Consider the following 17,262-nt stretch of genomic DNA (forward strand, 5'->3'; position numbering starts at 1 on the left):
TCCCTCCAAAATTGAGACGTGAATTGCGGACCTCTGTCCGAAACGACGTCTGACGGAAGGCCATGAATTCTGAAAACATTCTCGATGATGATTTGTGCCGTCTCTTTAGCAGAAGGAAGCTTAGCAAGGGGAATGAAATGAGCCGCCTTAGAGAACCTATCGACAACCGTAAGAATAACAGTCTTCCCCGCTGACGAAGGCAGTCCGGTGACAAAATCTAAGGCGATGTGAGACCACGGTCGAGAGGGAATAGGAAGCGGCCTGAGACGGCCGGCAGGAGGAGAGTTACCGGACTTAGTCTGCGCGCAGACCGAACAAGCAGCCACGAAACAACGCGTGTCATGCTCCCGGGTGGGCCACCAAAAACGCTGGCGAATGGAAGCAAGCGTACCCCGAACGCCAGGGTGGCCGGCTAACTTGGCAGAGTGAGCCCACTGAAGAACGGCCAGACGAGTAGGAACGGGAACGAAAAGAAGGTTCCTAGGACAAGCGCGCGGCGACGGAGTGTGAGTGAGCGCTTGTTTTACCTGCCTCTCAATTCCCCAGACAGTCAACCCGACAACACGCCCCTCAGGGAGAATCCCCTCGGGGTCAGTGGAGGCTACTGAAGAACTGAAGAGACGAGACAAAGCATCAGGCTTGGTGTTCTTAGAGCCCGGACGATAAGAAATCACGAACTCGAAACGAGCGAAAAACAGCGCCCAACGCGCCTGACGCGCATTAAGTCGTTTGGCAGAACGGATGTACTCAAGGTTCCTATGGTCAGTCCAAACGACAAAAGGAACGGTCGCCCCCTCCAACCACTGTCGCCATTCGCCTAGGGCTAACCGGATGGCGAGCAGTTCGCGGTTACCCACATCATAGTTACGTTCCGACGGCGACAGGCGATGAGAAAAATACGCGCATGGGTGGACCTTGTCGTCAGAGAGGGAGCGCTGAGAAAGAATGGCTCCCACGCCCACCTCTGACGCGTCAACCTCGACAACGAACTGTCTAGAGACGTCAGGTGTAACAAGGATAGGAGGGGATGTAAAACGATTCTTGAGGAGATCAAAAGCTCCCTGGGCGGAAACGGACCACTTAAAGCACGTCTTGACAGAAGTAAGGGCTGTGAGAGGAGCTGCCACCTGACCGAAATTACGGATGAAACGACGATAGAAGTTCGCGAAGCCGAGAAAGCGCTGCAGCTCGACGCGTGACTTAGGGACGGGCCAATCAATGACAGCTTGGACTTTAGCGGGATCCATCTTAATGCCTTCAGCGGAAATAACAGAACCGAGAAATGTGACGGAGGAGGCATGAAAAGTGCACTTCTCAGCCTTCACAAAAAGACAATTCTCTAAAAGGCGCTGGAGGACACGTCGAACGTGCTGAACATGAATCTGGAGTGACGGTGAAAAAATCAGGATATCGTCAAGGTAAACGAAAACAAAGATGTTCAGCATGTCTCTCAGGACATCATTGACTAATGCCTGAAAGACAGCTGGAGCGTTAGCGAGGCCGAAAGGAAGAACCCGGTATTCAAAGTGCCCTAACGGAGTGTTAAACGCCGTCTTCCACTCGTCCCCCTCCCTGATGCGCACGAGATGGTAAGCGTTACGAAGGTCCAACTTAGTGAAAAACCTGGCTCCCTGCAGGATCTCGAAGGCTGAAGACATAAGAGGAAGCGGATAACGATTCTTCACTGTTATGTCATTCAGCCCTCGATAATCTATGCAGGGACGCAGAGACCCGTCCTTCTTCTTGACAAAAAAAAACCCCGCTCCGGCGGGAGAGGAGGAGGGGACTATGGTACCGGCGTCAAGAGCTACAGACAAATAATCTTCGAGAGCCTTACGTTCGGGAGCCGACAGAGAGTATAGTCTACCCCGGGGGGGGGGGTGGTTCCCGGAAGGAGATCAATACTACAATCATACGACCGGTGTGGAGGAAGAGAGGTGGCCCTGGACCGACTGAACACCGTGCGCAGATCGTGATATTCCTCCGGCACCCCTGTCAAATCACCAGGCTCCTCCTGTGAAGAAGAGACAGAGGAAACAGGAGGGATAGCAGACATTAAACATTTCACATGACAAGAGACGTTCCAGGAGAGGATAGAATTACTAGACCAATTAATGGAAGGATTATGACAAACTAGCCAGGGATGGCCCAAAACAACAGGTGTAAAAGGTGAACGAAAAATTAAAAAAGAAATGGTTTCACTATGATTACCAGAAACAGTGAGGGTTAAAGGTAGCGTCTCACGCTGAATCCTGGGGAGAGGACTACCATCCAGGGCGAACAAGGCCGTGGGCTCCTTTAACTGTCTGAGAGGAATGTCATGTTCCCGAGCCCAGGTCTCGTCCATAAAACAGCCCTCCGCCCCAGAGTCTATTAAGGCACTGCAGGAAGCTGACGAACCGGTCCAGCGTAGATGGACCGACAAGGTAGTGCAGGATCTTGAAGGAGAGACAGGAGTAGTAGCGCTCACCAGTAGCCCTCCGCTTACTGACGAGCTCTGGCCTTTTACTGGACATGAAGTGACAAAATGACCAGCGGAACCGCAATAGAGACAGAGGCGGTTGGTGATTCTCCGTTCCCTCTCCTTAGTCGAGATGCGGATACCTCCCAGCTGCATGGGCTCAGCACCCGAGCCGGCAGAGGAAGATGGTAGTGATGCGGAGAGGGGGGCGACGGAGAGCGCAAGCTCCTTTCCACGAGCTCGGTGACGAAGATCAACCCGTCGCTCAATGCGAATAGCGAGTTCAATCAAGGAATCCACGCTGGAAGGAACCTCCCGGGAGAGAATCTCATCCTTTACCTCTGCGCGGAGACCCTCCAGAAGACGAGCGAGCAAGGCCGGCTCGTTCCAGCCACTGGAGACAGCAAGAGTGCGAAACTCAATAGAGTAGTCTGTTATGGATCGATTGCCTTGACATAGGGAAGACAGGGCCCTGGAAGCCTCCTCCCCAAAAACAGATCGATCAAAAACCCGTATCATCTCCTCCTTAAAGTCCTGATACTGGTTAGTACACTCAGCCCTTGCCTCCCAGATTGCCGTGCCCCACTCACGAGCCCGTCCAATAAGGAGAGATATGACGTAGGCGACACGAGCAGTGCTCCTGGAGTAAGTGTTGGGCTGGAGAGAAAACACAATATCACACTGGGTGAGGAACGAGCGGCATTCAGTGGGCTCCCCAGAGTAACACGGCGGGTTATTGATTCTGGGCTCCGGAGATTCGAAAGCCCTGGAAGTGGCCGGTGGATCGAGGCGGAGATGGTGAACCTGTTCTGTGAGGTTGGAGACTTGGGTGGCCAGGGTCTCAACGGCATGTCGAGCAGCAGACACTTCCTGCTCGTGTCTGCCTAGCATCGCTCCCTGGATCCCGACGGCTGAGTGGAGAGGATCCGAAGTCGCTGGGTCCATTCTTGGTCGGATTCTTCTGTTACGGTGAGTGAATGAGGACCCAAAAGCGAATTAACTTAAACAGAGCTTCTTTAATTACCAAACATAGGTAGGCTCAGACGGACCGGCAGATTCCGACAGGACAAGACAAGGTTACAGCAAACATGACGACAGTCTGGTTCAGGCATGAAACACAACAAACAAGAATCCGACAAGGACAGGAACAAAAACAGAGAGAGATATAGGGACCTAATCAGAGGGAAAAAGGGAACAGGTGGGAAACGGGGTGACGAGGTGGTTAGGAGGAGACAAGGCACAGCTGGGGGAAAGAGGGGGAGAAAAGGTAACCTAACAACGACCAGCAGAGGGAGACAGGGTGAAGGGAAAGGACAGAGACAAGACACAACATGACAGTACATGACAAAGACACTGATGCCCTTTGCAACCATGTACCTATGAGAGAGTGGATTCTCGTCACTCACTAGCATGAAAACTAAATACAGGCACAGACTGTGTGTGGAAAATGATTTTAGACAGACTCTCCAATACAACCCAACATTGCAGTTACGTGCATCCATTCAAGCACACCCTTCTCATTAACCTGTGGTGAATTACTCACCATTTTTGATGAACAAATAAAGTTTTATATGTAAGATGGTTAAAAAAAGAGCAAAATTATTGATTATTATTATATTATTATTTGTGCCCTGGTCCTATGAGAGTTTTTTGTCACACTCATTCTTATTTTTAATAAATGCATTGTATAGAGTGTGTGGCAGGCTTACAATGATGGCAAAAAACAACATTTGAGAGTGCTAGAGGGGGTACGCAGCTGGAGGTTTGAATGTTTGAAGCGGTACGGGACTATAAAAAGTTTGGGAACCACTGTCCTAGAGTAATGGGACAAGGGCATGATCTTAATAGATTGAGATCCAGCCTCAGTCCCTGAGGGCCCATAAACTCCACCTAAGAAGCTCTTAGTCCAGGAAGACATAGTATACAGTACATATCTAGAGTACAGTATAGCCTTATGATAATATAATATAAAAAATAGCTGAAAGAGTGTCAGAGATAAAAAATAAAAATAAACTTGAAATATGCTATCTGCCTAAAAAACCCTTGCAGATATTACAAGGCTATGAAGGTTTCCGATAACATTGTGGAGAGCAGATGTGGGCTGCGGTCTGCGTGCTGCTGGTTGGGAGTAAAACAGAACTAAGGCACTGTCCTGCAGGAAGTCATAGCAGAAAGACAAAAGAAAGAAAAAGGAGAGAATTTGGTGAGCTGGTGGAAATCATTAGGACTTCAGATGAAATGTTTGATCTGATTTAAGTCCTTCACAGGCACATTGGGAGGTTTTTTTCATCTCCCACATTCTATGATTGCCTGCTTGCAATCATATCACATTAATCTCAAACCTGATCTTATCTGAGATGTGCACTTGAATAAATAAACTAGGTGACATAACTGCAAAGCAGGCAGGAAGCATGCAGCTAGACCATGGACTCTGTGTTCCATTGCTATTATTATGTACTGTAGCATTAAAGCCAGGCCACACACCCCAGCATGGGAAACAGCACAGAGCACTGTCCATGGTCCTGATCCTTCACAATCAGCACCTACACAGGCTAGGCTGCATGCTAGGCTACACACTACACTTCAAACACTTTGTAACAGGAGTTTAACCCAATGAGTCTCGCTGACTTCTAACCCATTTTAAACATTGTGTGTTTGAGCGACAGACTTATGGGTTGTACCATTGGATTTGTATATTTCTTCTGCATCCATATATATCAGATATTAGTCTGTGTAAGTAATGGGGCTGAGCTACAGTGGTGTTTGTGAGACAAGGGCAGATCCGGAAAGGGCTCACAAGCTACACAAGAGGTGTTAGAAGCTAAGGGGTTATTCTACATAGAAGATCATAGGAAATCCCAGGACATAGTATCTATAATACTGTAATAAACTCACATAGTCCTGGTGAGCAAACAATTTCTGCACAGTATTCACATAAATGAATAAATACATTTTACAATAAATCTCATGAATGCTATTCATGTCAAATAGTTTTGTGTTCTACTTGTAGTCCTGGTTGTCCTGAAAATAAAATGGTAAAACACTTCATTGTGAGTCTAAATATAAGGACTGGACATGCAGATAAATTAAAATCTGATATTTGCTGGGGTCTCAGGTGTCGGGACTGAGGTCGTTCCACGAAATGTGTGCCTTTTGCATTCCTTTGATATTTTAAAGTGGAATTGAAAGCATTTTAGCAACATGAAATCTGTTCATATGGCGCGGCAGGGTAGCCTAGTGGTTAGAGTGTTGGACTAGTAACTGAAAGGTTGCAAGTTCAAATCCCCGAGCTGACAAGGTTCTGTTGTTCTGCCTCTGAACAGGCAGTTAAACCACTGTCATTGTAGGCTGTCATTGAAAATAAGAATTTGTTCTTAACTGACTTGCCTAGCTAAGTAAATGTAAAAAATATACATCCCCAGGAAGAATATGACACTTGTTACATTTTCTGACTAGATGTGGTGATTTTCATGTTTTCATAAATTCTAAGAATGTTTGGTGAATTACGTATACTAAGGCATTTGTGAAAATTCTACAGCAATATATAGTGGGAAATCGGACGTGAGTTTGGACAATTAATAGACACTGCAGTAAATAAAACCGAATAAAAACATCTGTCTTGTCAAGGACCGGAGTCCACGCAGACCGGTGCGCCATAGCCAATCAGAGCTACAATAGGCCATTTGTCATCACTCACTTTGAACTGGACTGTGTGTTTACAGGCAGTAGCAACAGAGTGACTTTAGACCATTAGAACGCATTCGCCAAAAGTCACAAAATACACCTGGATGGAATTCTGCAAATATGTAAATACCACAGGAGTCCTCTTACATTCGGCAACTTTACAGTCCTATTGATCAAACAACCATGAAATGATCTCTTATGCACATCAACAACAACAAGACCAACAACTAATGCTAGCCAGAGCAAGATGAGCTAAAATCTAATGAAGGAGCACTAGATAAGCCCTCTCAAACTTCTTCAGCTTGGTGGCAGTCAAAATTGCACTGGAAAACGATGGGGAATTGTAGCCTACTCATCCTTCTGCAGCTTGCAGCCAATGCATGCTTGTCCCAACCAAGCACCCAAGCTAACTGGCTAAAGTGGACAAGCTTGATTATTATAGTATTTTTTTTTATTAACCTTTTGATATGGGGAAAAAAAATGTTTTAGTTCAACATGTGCTATTTATGACAGAATGTTAAAATGAGGTGAAATCAGAAGTTTTTTTTCACCAAGTTACGCATCTCTAAAGGCACCGAACTGGTGGAACAACTCAGCTACTACTACCCCAGTGACTTTCAGTAGAGCAGCAACTGCGTTGGTGCAAAGTCAAGGCGCTGTTCACTTCAATTCATCACTGTGAATGAAGGGGAGACAAAACTGTCTATTAAATTCTGGCTAACCCAACCTGTTACTGTTGAATGTGATTAGAACGGTGTTATAGTGTGCTGTTAAAAGAGCTGAGATGGCATATTAATGCAGGGAGGGAGGGCGGGGTTGTGGCATGGTTGATGGAGTGGAGGAGCGGGCGCATGTGACAGGTGAGAGATAAGGGAGGATGGTGCTGTGACTACGGTGAGTAAGACGTTATCTACACTCTTAGAAAAAAAGGTTATTTGGTTGTCCCCATAGGAGAACCCTTTTTGGTTCAAGTAAGAACCTTTTTTGTTCCAGGTAGAACTCTTCTGGGTTCCATTTAGCATAGCATCCACTCTGATATGCCTGCTGGCTCCATCTCTCTGGATGTCTGTCTCCTCTCTGTCTCCCAGCAAAGGCATGCAGAGATATTAATGCACATATTAAGGCAGTGTTTTAGCATTCACTTCCAGTTGTTCTCACTCTAACCCTGTGGAATCATACAATGGGGATAAGAAGAGGCCCACAATGGAATGCTTTTCTGTTGGCATTAACAAATGTGTCTTCCTCCTCGTCGCCGCTACGCTGGAATCCCCCCTCGGCCGGGCTTTCAATAACACACACGCTTTTAATTACTCCCTTCGAGGGAATGTCTCTATTCATTCATCTAGCGAGGTGGAGAGCCAGGGGCTCTGGAATACTGTGAGCTTGGTAAAAGGTGTGAGAGAGAGAGAGAGAGAGAGAGAGAGAGAGAGAGAGAGAGAGAGAGAGAGAGAGAGAACGTGAGAGTGAGAGAGTCACGATGTGTGTATGTAAGCAGTGCATATTAAAGAGAGGTGTGTGAAAGTGGAGGGACTATGTGTGTGTGATAGAAAAGAGTGTTTGTATATTAATAAATCATCCGAGTAGCCAGGTAGTGCCTGGCACTAACCCCACTGAAGGCCTTACTGGAGTGGTGCAACAGCTGACTAATGGCTACTAATGGAAGGAGTCACCAACCACTGCGGAGTTTCCCACTTAGAGAGGCTTAGCGAGAGCGAAGTCATGTTCCTTACCTCCTACTCCCCTCATAAAACTATCCTGATCTTGCAAGCTTACATTCTGTTTAGTGAAACAGAATGAAAGCTTGCAAGATCAGGATGGTTCATACGAGGCCAACTCCCCACCCCCATTCAAGCCTCAAACAGTTTGTCTTCAATAAAGTTCAGTTGAAAGTTATTTTGGTGTCACAAGCCCCCAGCTGTTGTATTCAGTGTGCTTTTATGCTCCGTCTACAAAACAAAATGTATTAGGAAACGTAGAGCAGGCTCAAATATTAATGGCATTATTACTCTACTCAAACATTAGCAGGTATTCACATCAGCAAAGTGTCTATTACCCAAGATTGATAAGCCATGGTAGCCAGCCAGGTGGGTGCCACAGCATTGGCAGTAGTGGGAGATTTTGACAGTGATCTCTATTATGGATAGACACTAGCAAGTGATCACTTCGGCTAGGGTGTTCCTCTAAAAGAGTAAGGCTTTTCCCTCAATCACACTCCAGCAAAAAGGAACATAAATTGAAACCATTATCGTTCATTACTGTATGTAAACACTAGCACATCAGCTAGGGGCATTTTTGCCAGGAAATAATCCAGTGTTTTTCGTACTATAACTTTAGTCTACACAGTAGCTCTGTGGACAGGATGTAGAGTCTGGACCCACCTTGACGAGGTCCTCCAGTTCGGAGGAGTTGACACAGGCGTGCAGCGACAGGAAGTCCAGTTTCTCGGCCAAGATGGCCAGCTTCTGTTGGCTCTCGTGGGGCTGCTCCAGCGCCCGGAACACCAGGGCTCCCACAATGAGGTAGAGCACCACCAGGAAGAAGATGACTGATACCGTCTTCCACCTCATGACGGTGAAGCGTGTGGTGTCGTATTCGTCCTCGGGGGAGTTCAGGACCACCGGCTTGGCAGCCGAGAAGGAGAGGCGGGGCTTGGAGTTGTGAGCGGCAGACTTTGGGTCAAGGAGATCAGGTGGGGCCACTGTAAGAGCGGAATCATTACCATTGGCTGTTAACTGGGATGTCAATAATCATTGGTCATTGATCACTTTGTTGTGGCCTCTCTTGTAAACCCATCTCTCTAATGAAAAGGTTTACTTCATTTAACTGATAAACTGGTAAATTAAAGTTCTGTCACACCCTGATCTGTTTCACCTGTCCTTGTGCTTGTCGCCACTCCCTCCAGGTGTCGCCCATCTTCCCCACTGTGGATTTATACCTGTGTTTTCTGTCTGTCTGCATCAGTTTGTCTTGTTTGTCAAGCTTACCAGCGTTTGTCCTGTCAGCTCCTGTCTTTTCCCAGCCTCTCTTTTTTTCATCCTCCTGGTTTTTGACCCTTGCCTGTCGTGACCATGTACCTGCCCGCCTGACCACTCTGCCTGTCCCTGATCCTGAGCCTGCCTGCCGTCCTGTACCTTTGCTCCTACTCTGGATTATTAACCGCTGTCTGCCTTGAGCTGTCGTTTGCCTGACCCTGATGTTACAATAAACATTGTTACTTCACACAGTCTGCACTTGGGTCTTACCTTGATACCTGATAAGTTCAATATTTTGTGTTAAGCCTTAGCTAAAGATGCAACAACAGCATTATTAAATTATGGTGATGGAACTAATCATAAGATAAAAATGATTATGTGGGCCACTTAAACCATATTTGCAATTGCAAATTGCAATCATCTATGGCCTTAGCAGTACTCAGACATGAATGCAGATGCAGGAGGACATATCACAAGGCAGGTGACGTGAATTCCGGTTGAGGGACGACCGCTTGTTGTTCGATGTTCACGACCTTGGTTAAAAAAGGATTTGACGCACTCCGTTTTCATTTTCTCTCAGCCGTTTTAACAATCCTAGTAACAAAGTCCGGTTACACGCTAGTTTTATTATTGCACTATCTTACATCGGTTTTTAGAACGTGTAGCTTTTTAGGCTAGGTTACACTCTTTCCTGCATCCTGATCTACTAGACTACCTGTGAGTTGCACCTTAGAACATCTGACCTGTCAACGAAGATAATCCCATTTGTGTTATCGATATCCAGCTAGTACATCAATTGGTATAGCTGCTTTGAGTGTTTACACACCAGCGTTGCTGGAAATTAGCTTGCAAAAAAAGTAATAGTCCGCCGGAAACCAGAAGTTAAATAAAATTCAGTTTAAACTTGCTCTGTCGATTGTCTGTAGGTTTGGTCCTTATGCAGGGGGGAATTTGAGAAAAAAAAACATCTAATGGAATGTATAATTAAACAAAATGTACAAACTTGTCTGTTGTAGGCCCATGCTGTTCCTCAGTGAAGCCAGTTCCTCTCTGCTTACCTCGTATCAAAATAAAAGTCCCACACAAGTTCTTGCTTCTTTGTGCAGGTATGGTACACATGCAGGAATTGTATTTTGACATTAGCTAAGCAGAGAGGAAGTGGGTCTACAACAGACCCACGTTTGGAAAGTCTGTTTTAATAGAGCTCGTCAGCTTGTAATTCTCAAACCCCAAAATGAGTTACCTCTGGATGGTTCAGCCAGGGGAAAGAATATGGTTTTGGGATAAACGCCGGAAATAAGGTCTGAAAATAACACAGGCTTATTAGATAATATCAGTCAGTTAACATGACCTTTATAAATAATGAAGCCTATGTGCTATGTGTGTTTTTTAACGTGTTTTTCAACTTTTACCCCTTTTCTCCCCAATGTTGTGATATCCAATTGGTAATTACAGTATTGCTGCAACTCCCCTACAGACTTGGGAGAAGCAAAGGTCGAGAGCCATTCGTCCTCCGAAACACAACCCTGTCAAGCCGCACTGATTTTTGACACACAGCCGCACCAACGTGTCAGAGGAAACACCATCCAGCTGGCGACTGAAGTCAGCTTGCAGGTGCCCTGCCCGCCACAAGGAGTCGCTAGAGCACGATAGGACAAGGAAATCCCGGCCGGCCAAACCCTCCCCCCCTGTCACTGCCGGCAGTGACACAGCCTGGGACCGAATCTGGGTCTGTAGTGATGCCTCAAACACTGCAAGTGCATTAGACTGCTGTGCTACTCGGGAGGCCTGTGTACTTTTTTTATTACATAAATACGAACAGAATTCACAAAAAGTGATGCTAGCTGATGAAGACTATCTCATAGAACAAAACATAAGCCTATGTTTACCACAGGCCTTATTTTCAGCATTTATCCAAAAACTCCATTCATTTTTCCATAGGCTTTGTCCAACCAACTATGGCGGAGTTAATACCAACAAAGAAAATGCCATTAGTATTGCTCTCTATTTATGTTTCATTAGATGTTTTTTCTCAATTTCCCGACTTCATAAGGACCAACCCTACAGACAATCAGACAATTAGCAGAGTAAGAAACACGACCCTGCCAAGCCGCACTGCTTCTTGACACACAGCCGCACCAACGTGTCAGAAGAAACACCATAGATGCAGAAAGTACACAACATAGTGGGTAAATTTCTGCAGCAATTAAGAGCATTGAAGCGCGAGGCTCAACTTCTCCAACGTTTTGGTACCCTGGCTACCACACTGTGAACAGCGTGAAGCAAACCTGTGCCCATGCGCAGATACTGTGTGTGACTGTGTGAGACTGAAGTCTTGCATCTCATGGTGCTACTCATGGCAACGTCATTTCACTGAGTCTACCTTTAACTTCTAGCTGACTATTTTGTTTTTTTGCAAGCTAATTCCTAGCAATGCTAGTATGTAAATATAAGTGTTGCTAAAAGCAGCTACAACTGGTAAGGATTGTTGGTTCTTAAAACTTCTTCAGGATTGGTGGTTCCCCTGTGAGACAGTTGAGCTAACGTAGGCTAATGCGATTAGAATGAGGTTGTAAGTAACAAGAACGTTTCCCAGGACATAGACATATCTGATATCGTCAGAAAGCTTAAATTCTTGGTAATCTAACTGCACTGTCCAATTTACAGTAGCTATTACAGTGAAATAATACCATGCTATTTTTTGAGAAGAGTGCACAGTTTTGAACATGAAAAGTTATTAATAAACAAATTAGGCACATTTGGGCAGTCTTGATACAAAAGTTTGAACAGAAATACAATGGTTCATTGGATCACACTAAAACTTTGCACATACACTGCTGCCATCTAGTGACCAATATCTAAGTTGCACCTGGGCTGGAATAATACATTATGGCCTTTCTCTTGCAATTCAAAGATGATGGTACAAAAAAAAACGTTTTTTTTCTTTTTATTTTACTAAATCTAATGTTCTCCTACATTACTTTCACGTTTCCACAAACTTCAGTGTTTCCTTTCAAATGATACCAAGAAAATGCCTATCCTTGCTTCATGGCTTGAGCTACAGGCAGTTAGATTTGGGTATGTCCTATTAGGCAAAAATTGAAAAAACGGGGCCGATCCTTAATGACAAGAGAAATCAATGTTCTAATGGCATTGCTTTGCTAGGAGTACATTTTACTTTAAATGTTTTGTCATTTAGCAGACACTTTTATCCAGAGGGATTTACAATTAGTATAATTGCTAGGTTATTTACATCTATGCCATTCCCCATCCCTGAAAGTGTCAACCCTTAATTGAAACGTTAACATTCACACCCCGGCACAGTTTCAGTAAAAAACTGAGGGATGGGGCTGGAGAAATGCAACCACTCTCAAATCTATAGACTATGCTATGGATGCAAGGATTGACCACCCATTATATCAAAATGATAGTTGTAACTACGTTTTTAGGCCATACACTGGTTGTTTGGATTTAGATTGTTTACAAACATTTGAGTAAAACAAGTTTAGGCCTATATTTTGGGTTCTGACAGGGTATGACAGTTGGACTAGGCTCATGAGGCATGTATACCTTATATTCTTCAAGACTCAATGAGTGTATAATTGATTTATAAGTCCAGAAATGGTTGTAGCAACTAAAGATTGCCCCATTCAATTTAAATGGAACAATTTACATAAACAAATGCATTTACCATATTATAAAATGTATCAGAAGGACAATACCAAAGATACATTTGCTCTATTTCTGAAGAAGAAGGATTATCTCTCTGTAATTCGTGACAGAAAAGGACCTAGGCCCACTGTAATGTCAAAAAATGTTACATTACAAGAAAAAAAATGAAAAGCAAAGATTGAAACATCTGTATTGTGCATCAAATGTGGTTTCGCCATTATTAACAAATACGCCCATGCATTTTTAATCTCTTGTTAAATTAAACATCCTCAATTTCACACAAGGCAGACAAACCGATAACAAGCGTTACGAGTCTGTATTAATACATAATGACAAGGATTTTTAAAGGAACAAGGAAAACGTCTCTTGGCGATTGTAGCCGATACTGTAGGCTATTATCTCGTGAATAAAATGAATTATCTACTTGTCATAATTGTTTCCCACTCATGCATATCGTAGCTTGATGCGTTTAAGATTTTAGAAAAGCACCCAATGACGTCCGTTGTGCACAACTAACTATCCACTTGATGTTTTGAGTTTGAGCCGTTTTTAATCGGATAACTGTTTCTATTGCACATGGTTCAAATCGAATAGGTCCATTGAATAGAATAATAGGCTACGCATCGAATAACCCAGATTTTCTCATTGTCAAATAATTGTCTGCCAAAACAAAACTAAACAATAGAACAACACCAAACACTGGACACGCGAAAGGACACCACCAATTGTTTCACTGTACCTGGGCATGGTCTTTTCCTCCAAAGCAACGGTTTTCTGAATAATATTAAACGATCTGAGAAAGGCACGGTAGACTGACCAGCTGGTGGGAGTGAGTCACGCAACATGCGATTTGAATATCAACCCACGGTAGGCTACAGTAGTCTAGCCTAGGCTACTTATCATGCGTCTGAATTTCAAAATGAGTGGGTATCGCACTTACTTCTTCTCTACCAAATGCCCTTTTCTTGCTGTTCCTCATCGGCAGAGATGTCCAAATGTAGGCCTAAATATCTTACTGTTTTAAATGCTCCTCTCTCCGTGATGAGAGCTCGGTGCATCAAGGGTCGCAATTCTCCACATGGTTTTGGGGAGGCGTACTTCCCACATAAAAGTCTTCTTACTCTCTGCTCTCGTTTTGGTCCAGTTTATAATCTCCCAATTAAATATTTGTCAGTACGCCGCGTTACCATTTAATGGTGCGCGAAGATGGAGCGTGAAACCATAGCGGGAGATCGGAGAGGAACACATGGTTCCAAGAAATCCGTCCAGTTCTTTCCAGACATAGTGCCCGGGGAAGAACGCATAAATCCCTTTCAGATTATGTGCTTCCGCTGGCGAGCGGCTGCGTGGCAAATGCACTGGATGTGCCAAACTGACCTAACTCATATGGGGTTATAATGAAGACGGGCGCTCACAATTCTAGCGTACTTGGAGTTCGAACCCACGTGAGAACTCAAAGACGGGTTTTTTATCTGAAAAATGTACAGTATGACCGTTTTTTGTATTCTTCATCCCTTTGAAGAGCTGAATTGCATCCTAGTACTGGTCTTTCTGCTTTGCCTGTATTGTTTTGGCAGACAATATCATAATGCTGGGTAAAAGGTCACATTACTTATTCAACATAATTATCTATCTATTCATTGCATGTTCTATGTTATGCAGGGCTAATGTAGGCCAAAGTGCATGACTTAATCAGAGGTTATCGCCCTAACACTTAATTTTTACATTCTGTCATATATGTATTTTCTGTTTATGTCTATGGCCAGCTGGTCTTAATGGTTAGTGATGGAGTAAGACAGGTTCACATCTGGGAGGATGTGTGTGTGTTTCTTAATCATTCTGCACATAACTCAGCTTCACTCACTTCACACCCTTTATCTCTCACAGGTCTCTAAGAGCCTGCACAGGCATACCTGTCAAAATGTATTGTTTTTGCATTGTGCTTAAGAAAGAGGCCCAGTTATGGTGTTGTCCCCCAAGATATGGTTATTGGCTCTCTTTCTGGTCTATTTGAACAACCCTGATTTAGCAAGTATTATCTTGTAGTCTACGTCAGGTGCATAGGCCGGATCTTGTATCATCTGTTTGGGAAAAGTTCACAGATATTGTCTCTGGTTCAATTCAAAAGGACTTATTGAAAATCCCATTTGTGCTTAAACTGACAAAATATATAATTGCCCGCTGTCCCCTTCTCCTCAAGAGAAATCCAATAATCAATGCTCTGTGTGACTTGAGCCCTCCTCTCACTCCTCTCCCTTCCCCCTCTATCTTTCTCTCACTCCACATCCTCAAAGCTGACTCTTTTTATTTTTCACCGTACACAAGTCTTCAAATCGGTCATTTCCCCCACGTATATTCATTAGTCTACAGGTGTGAATGTGTATGCATTAGTGCTTATATTTAATGAAACCACATGACTATTTTTCAACACATAATTACCATATTTCCATACTATGATTTTGGACCGTAGGTAGTTGATGTGACCCACGTTCAGGTGTACCTCTGCTGGCTACACTCACTGGTCATGTCGGGAGTCTGTGGCCCACTCTAATATGTTCAGATGCACCCGTGTTGCACTACATTTGAAGTATGGATAGCACTCACTCATGAATCAATACTTCTTCTTAACTAAAGGTACTTGGGTTTTAAGTGATCATTGACGATCTCTATCTGAGCTTGGTTTGTGTCTCAATGGATTTTAAAAGCTACAGTATATCTCTCCTTGTGTGCTCTCCCACGTCATCACAAATACCAATTAACATTATGTGTGATATCACTATGGTTTAAAACCCCTCTAGCCTTCTTAACTCTAGGTGGCCATGAAAGTAAAGGATACAAGGTAAGGAGCATTGGAACCAAGCCTGAGTGTTTGTGGTAATCATCTTACCTTGTATTCATTATCTTTGATTCCTTGATGTCCTTCCAGACTCCCTCAGCCTACCCAAGGACGTCAGAGGACAAAAATCAGTTAACCACCTAACTGAGGAACTCAATTTAACCTTGCGCAATACCCTAGATGCAGTTGCACCCCTAAAAATAAAAAATATTTGTCATAAGCAACTAGCTCCCTGGTATACAGAAAATACCCGAGCTCTGAAGCAGGCTTCCAGAAAATTGGAACGGAAATGGCGCCACACCAAACTGGAAGTCTTCCGACTAGCTTGGAAAGATAGTACCGTGCAGTATCTAAGAGCCCTCACTGCTGCTCGATCATCCTATTTTTCCAACTTAAATGAGGAAAATAAGAACAATCCAAAATGTATTTTTGATACTGTCGCAAAGCTAACTAAAAGGCAGCATTCCCCATGAGAGGATGGCTTTCACTTCAGCAGTGATAAATTCATGAACTTCTTTGAGGAAAAGATCATGATCATTAGAAAGCAAATTACGGACTCCTCTTTAAATCTGCGTATTCCTCCAAAGCTCAGTTGTTCTGAGTCTGCACAACTCTGCCAGGACCTAGGATCAAGGGAGACACTCAAGTGTTTTAGTAATATATCTCTTGACACAATGATGAAAATAATCATGGCCTCTAAACCTTCAAGCTGCATACTGGACCCTATTCCAACTAAACTACTGAAAGAGCTGCTTCCTGTGCTTGGCCCTCCTATGTTGAACATAATAAACGGCTCTCTATCCACCGGATGTGTACCAAACTCACTAAAAGTGGCAGTTATAAAGCCTCTTTTGAAAAAGCCAAACCTTGACCCAGAAAATATAAAAACTATCGGCTTATATCGAATCTTCCATTCCTCTCTAAAAATTTTGAGAAAGCTGTTAGACCCCATCATAGCACTGAGACTGCACTTGTGAAGGTGGTAAATTACCTTTTGATGGCGTCAGACCGAGGCTCTGCATCTGTCCTCGTGCTCCTAGACCTTAGTGTTGCTTTTGATACCATCGGTCACCACATTCTTTTGGAGAGATTGGGAACCCAAATTGGTCTACACGGACAAGTTCTGGCCTGGTTTAGATCTTATGTGTCCGAAAGATATCAATTTGTCTCTGTGAATGGTTTGTCCTCTGACAAATCAAATCAAATCAAAATCAAATTTATTTATATAGCCCTCCGTACATCAGCTGATATCTCAAAGTGCTGTACAGAAACCCAGCCTAAAACCCCAAACAGCAAGCAATGCAGGTGTAGAAGCACGGTGGCTAGGAAAAACACCCTAGAAAGGCCAAAACCTAGGAAGAAACCTAGAGAGGAACCAGGCTATGTGGGGTGGCCAGCCCTCTTCTGGCTGTGCCGGTTGGAGATTATAACAGAACATGGCCAAGATGTTCAAATGTTCATAAATGACCAGCATTGTCCAATAATAATAAGGCAGAACAGTTGAAACTGGAGCAGCAGCACGGCCAGGTGGACTGGGGACAGCAAGGAGTCATCATGTCAGGTAGTCCTGAGGCATGGTCCTAGGGCTCAGGTCCTCCGAGAGAGAGAAAGAAAGAGAGAAAGAGATAATTAGAGAG

General features: G+C 44.1%; 1 protein-coding gene across 2 annotated transcripts in view; it reads right to left on the reverse strand.

The window, feature by feature from the left end:
- LOC110522346 (potassium two pore domain channel subfamily K member 2b) overlaps positions 1-14,158 on the reverse strand; it is a 57,943-nt gene extending 43,785 nt beyond the window's left edge. Inside the window, exons 1-2 of one of the 2 annotated variants that reach the window (XM_090232967.1) lie at positions 13,730-14,158; positions 8,524-8,843 (exon numbers count right to left, since the gene is read on the reverse strand). In XM_090232967.1, coding sequence (XP_090089093.1) covers positions 8,524-8,843; position 13,730 — 321 coding nt within the window. In that variant the 5' untranslated portion in view covers positions 13,731-14,158. Of the gene's footprint in view, positions 1-8,523; positions 8,844-13,528 lie in introns of both variants that reach the window. The other variant, XM_021600682.3, reaches the window with a different exon arrangement.
- Positions 14,159-17,262: the final 3,104 nt, after the last annotated feature.

Source organism: Oncorhynchus mykiss, chromosome 4 (genome assembly GCF_057628025.1).
Source record: "Oncorhynchus mykiss isolate SJ-2025 chromosome 4, ASM5762802v1, whole genome shotgun sequence".
NCBI lineage: Eukaryota > Metazoa > Chordata > Actinopteri > Salmoniformes > Salmonidae > Oncorhynchus > Oncorhynchus mykiss.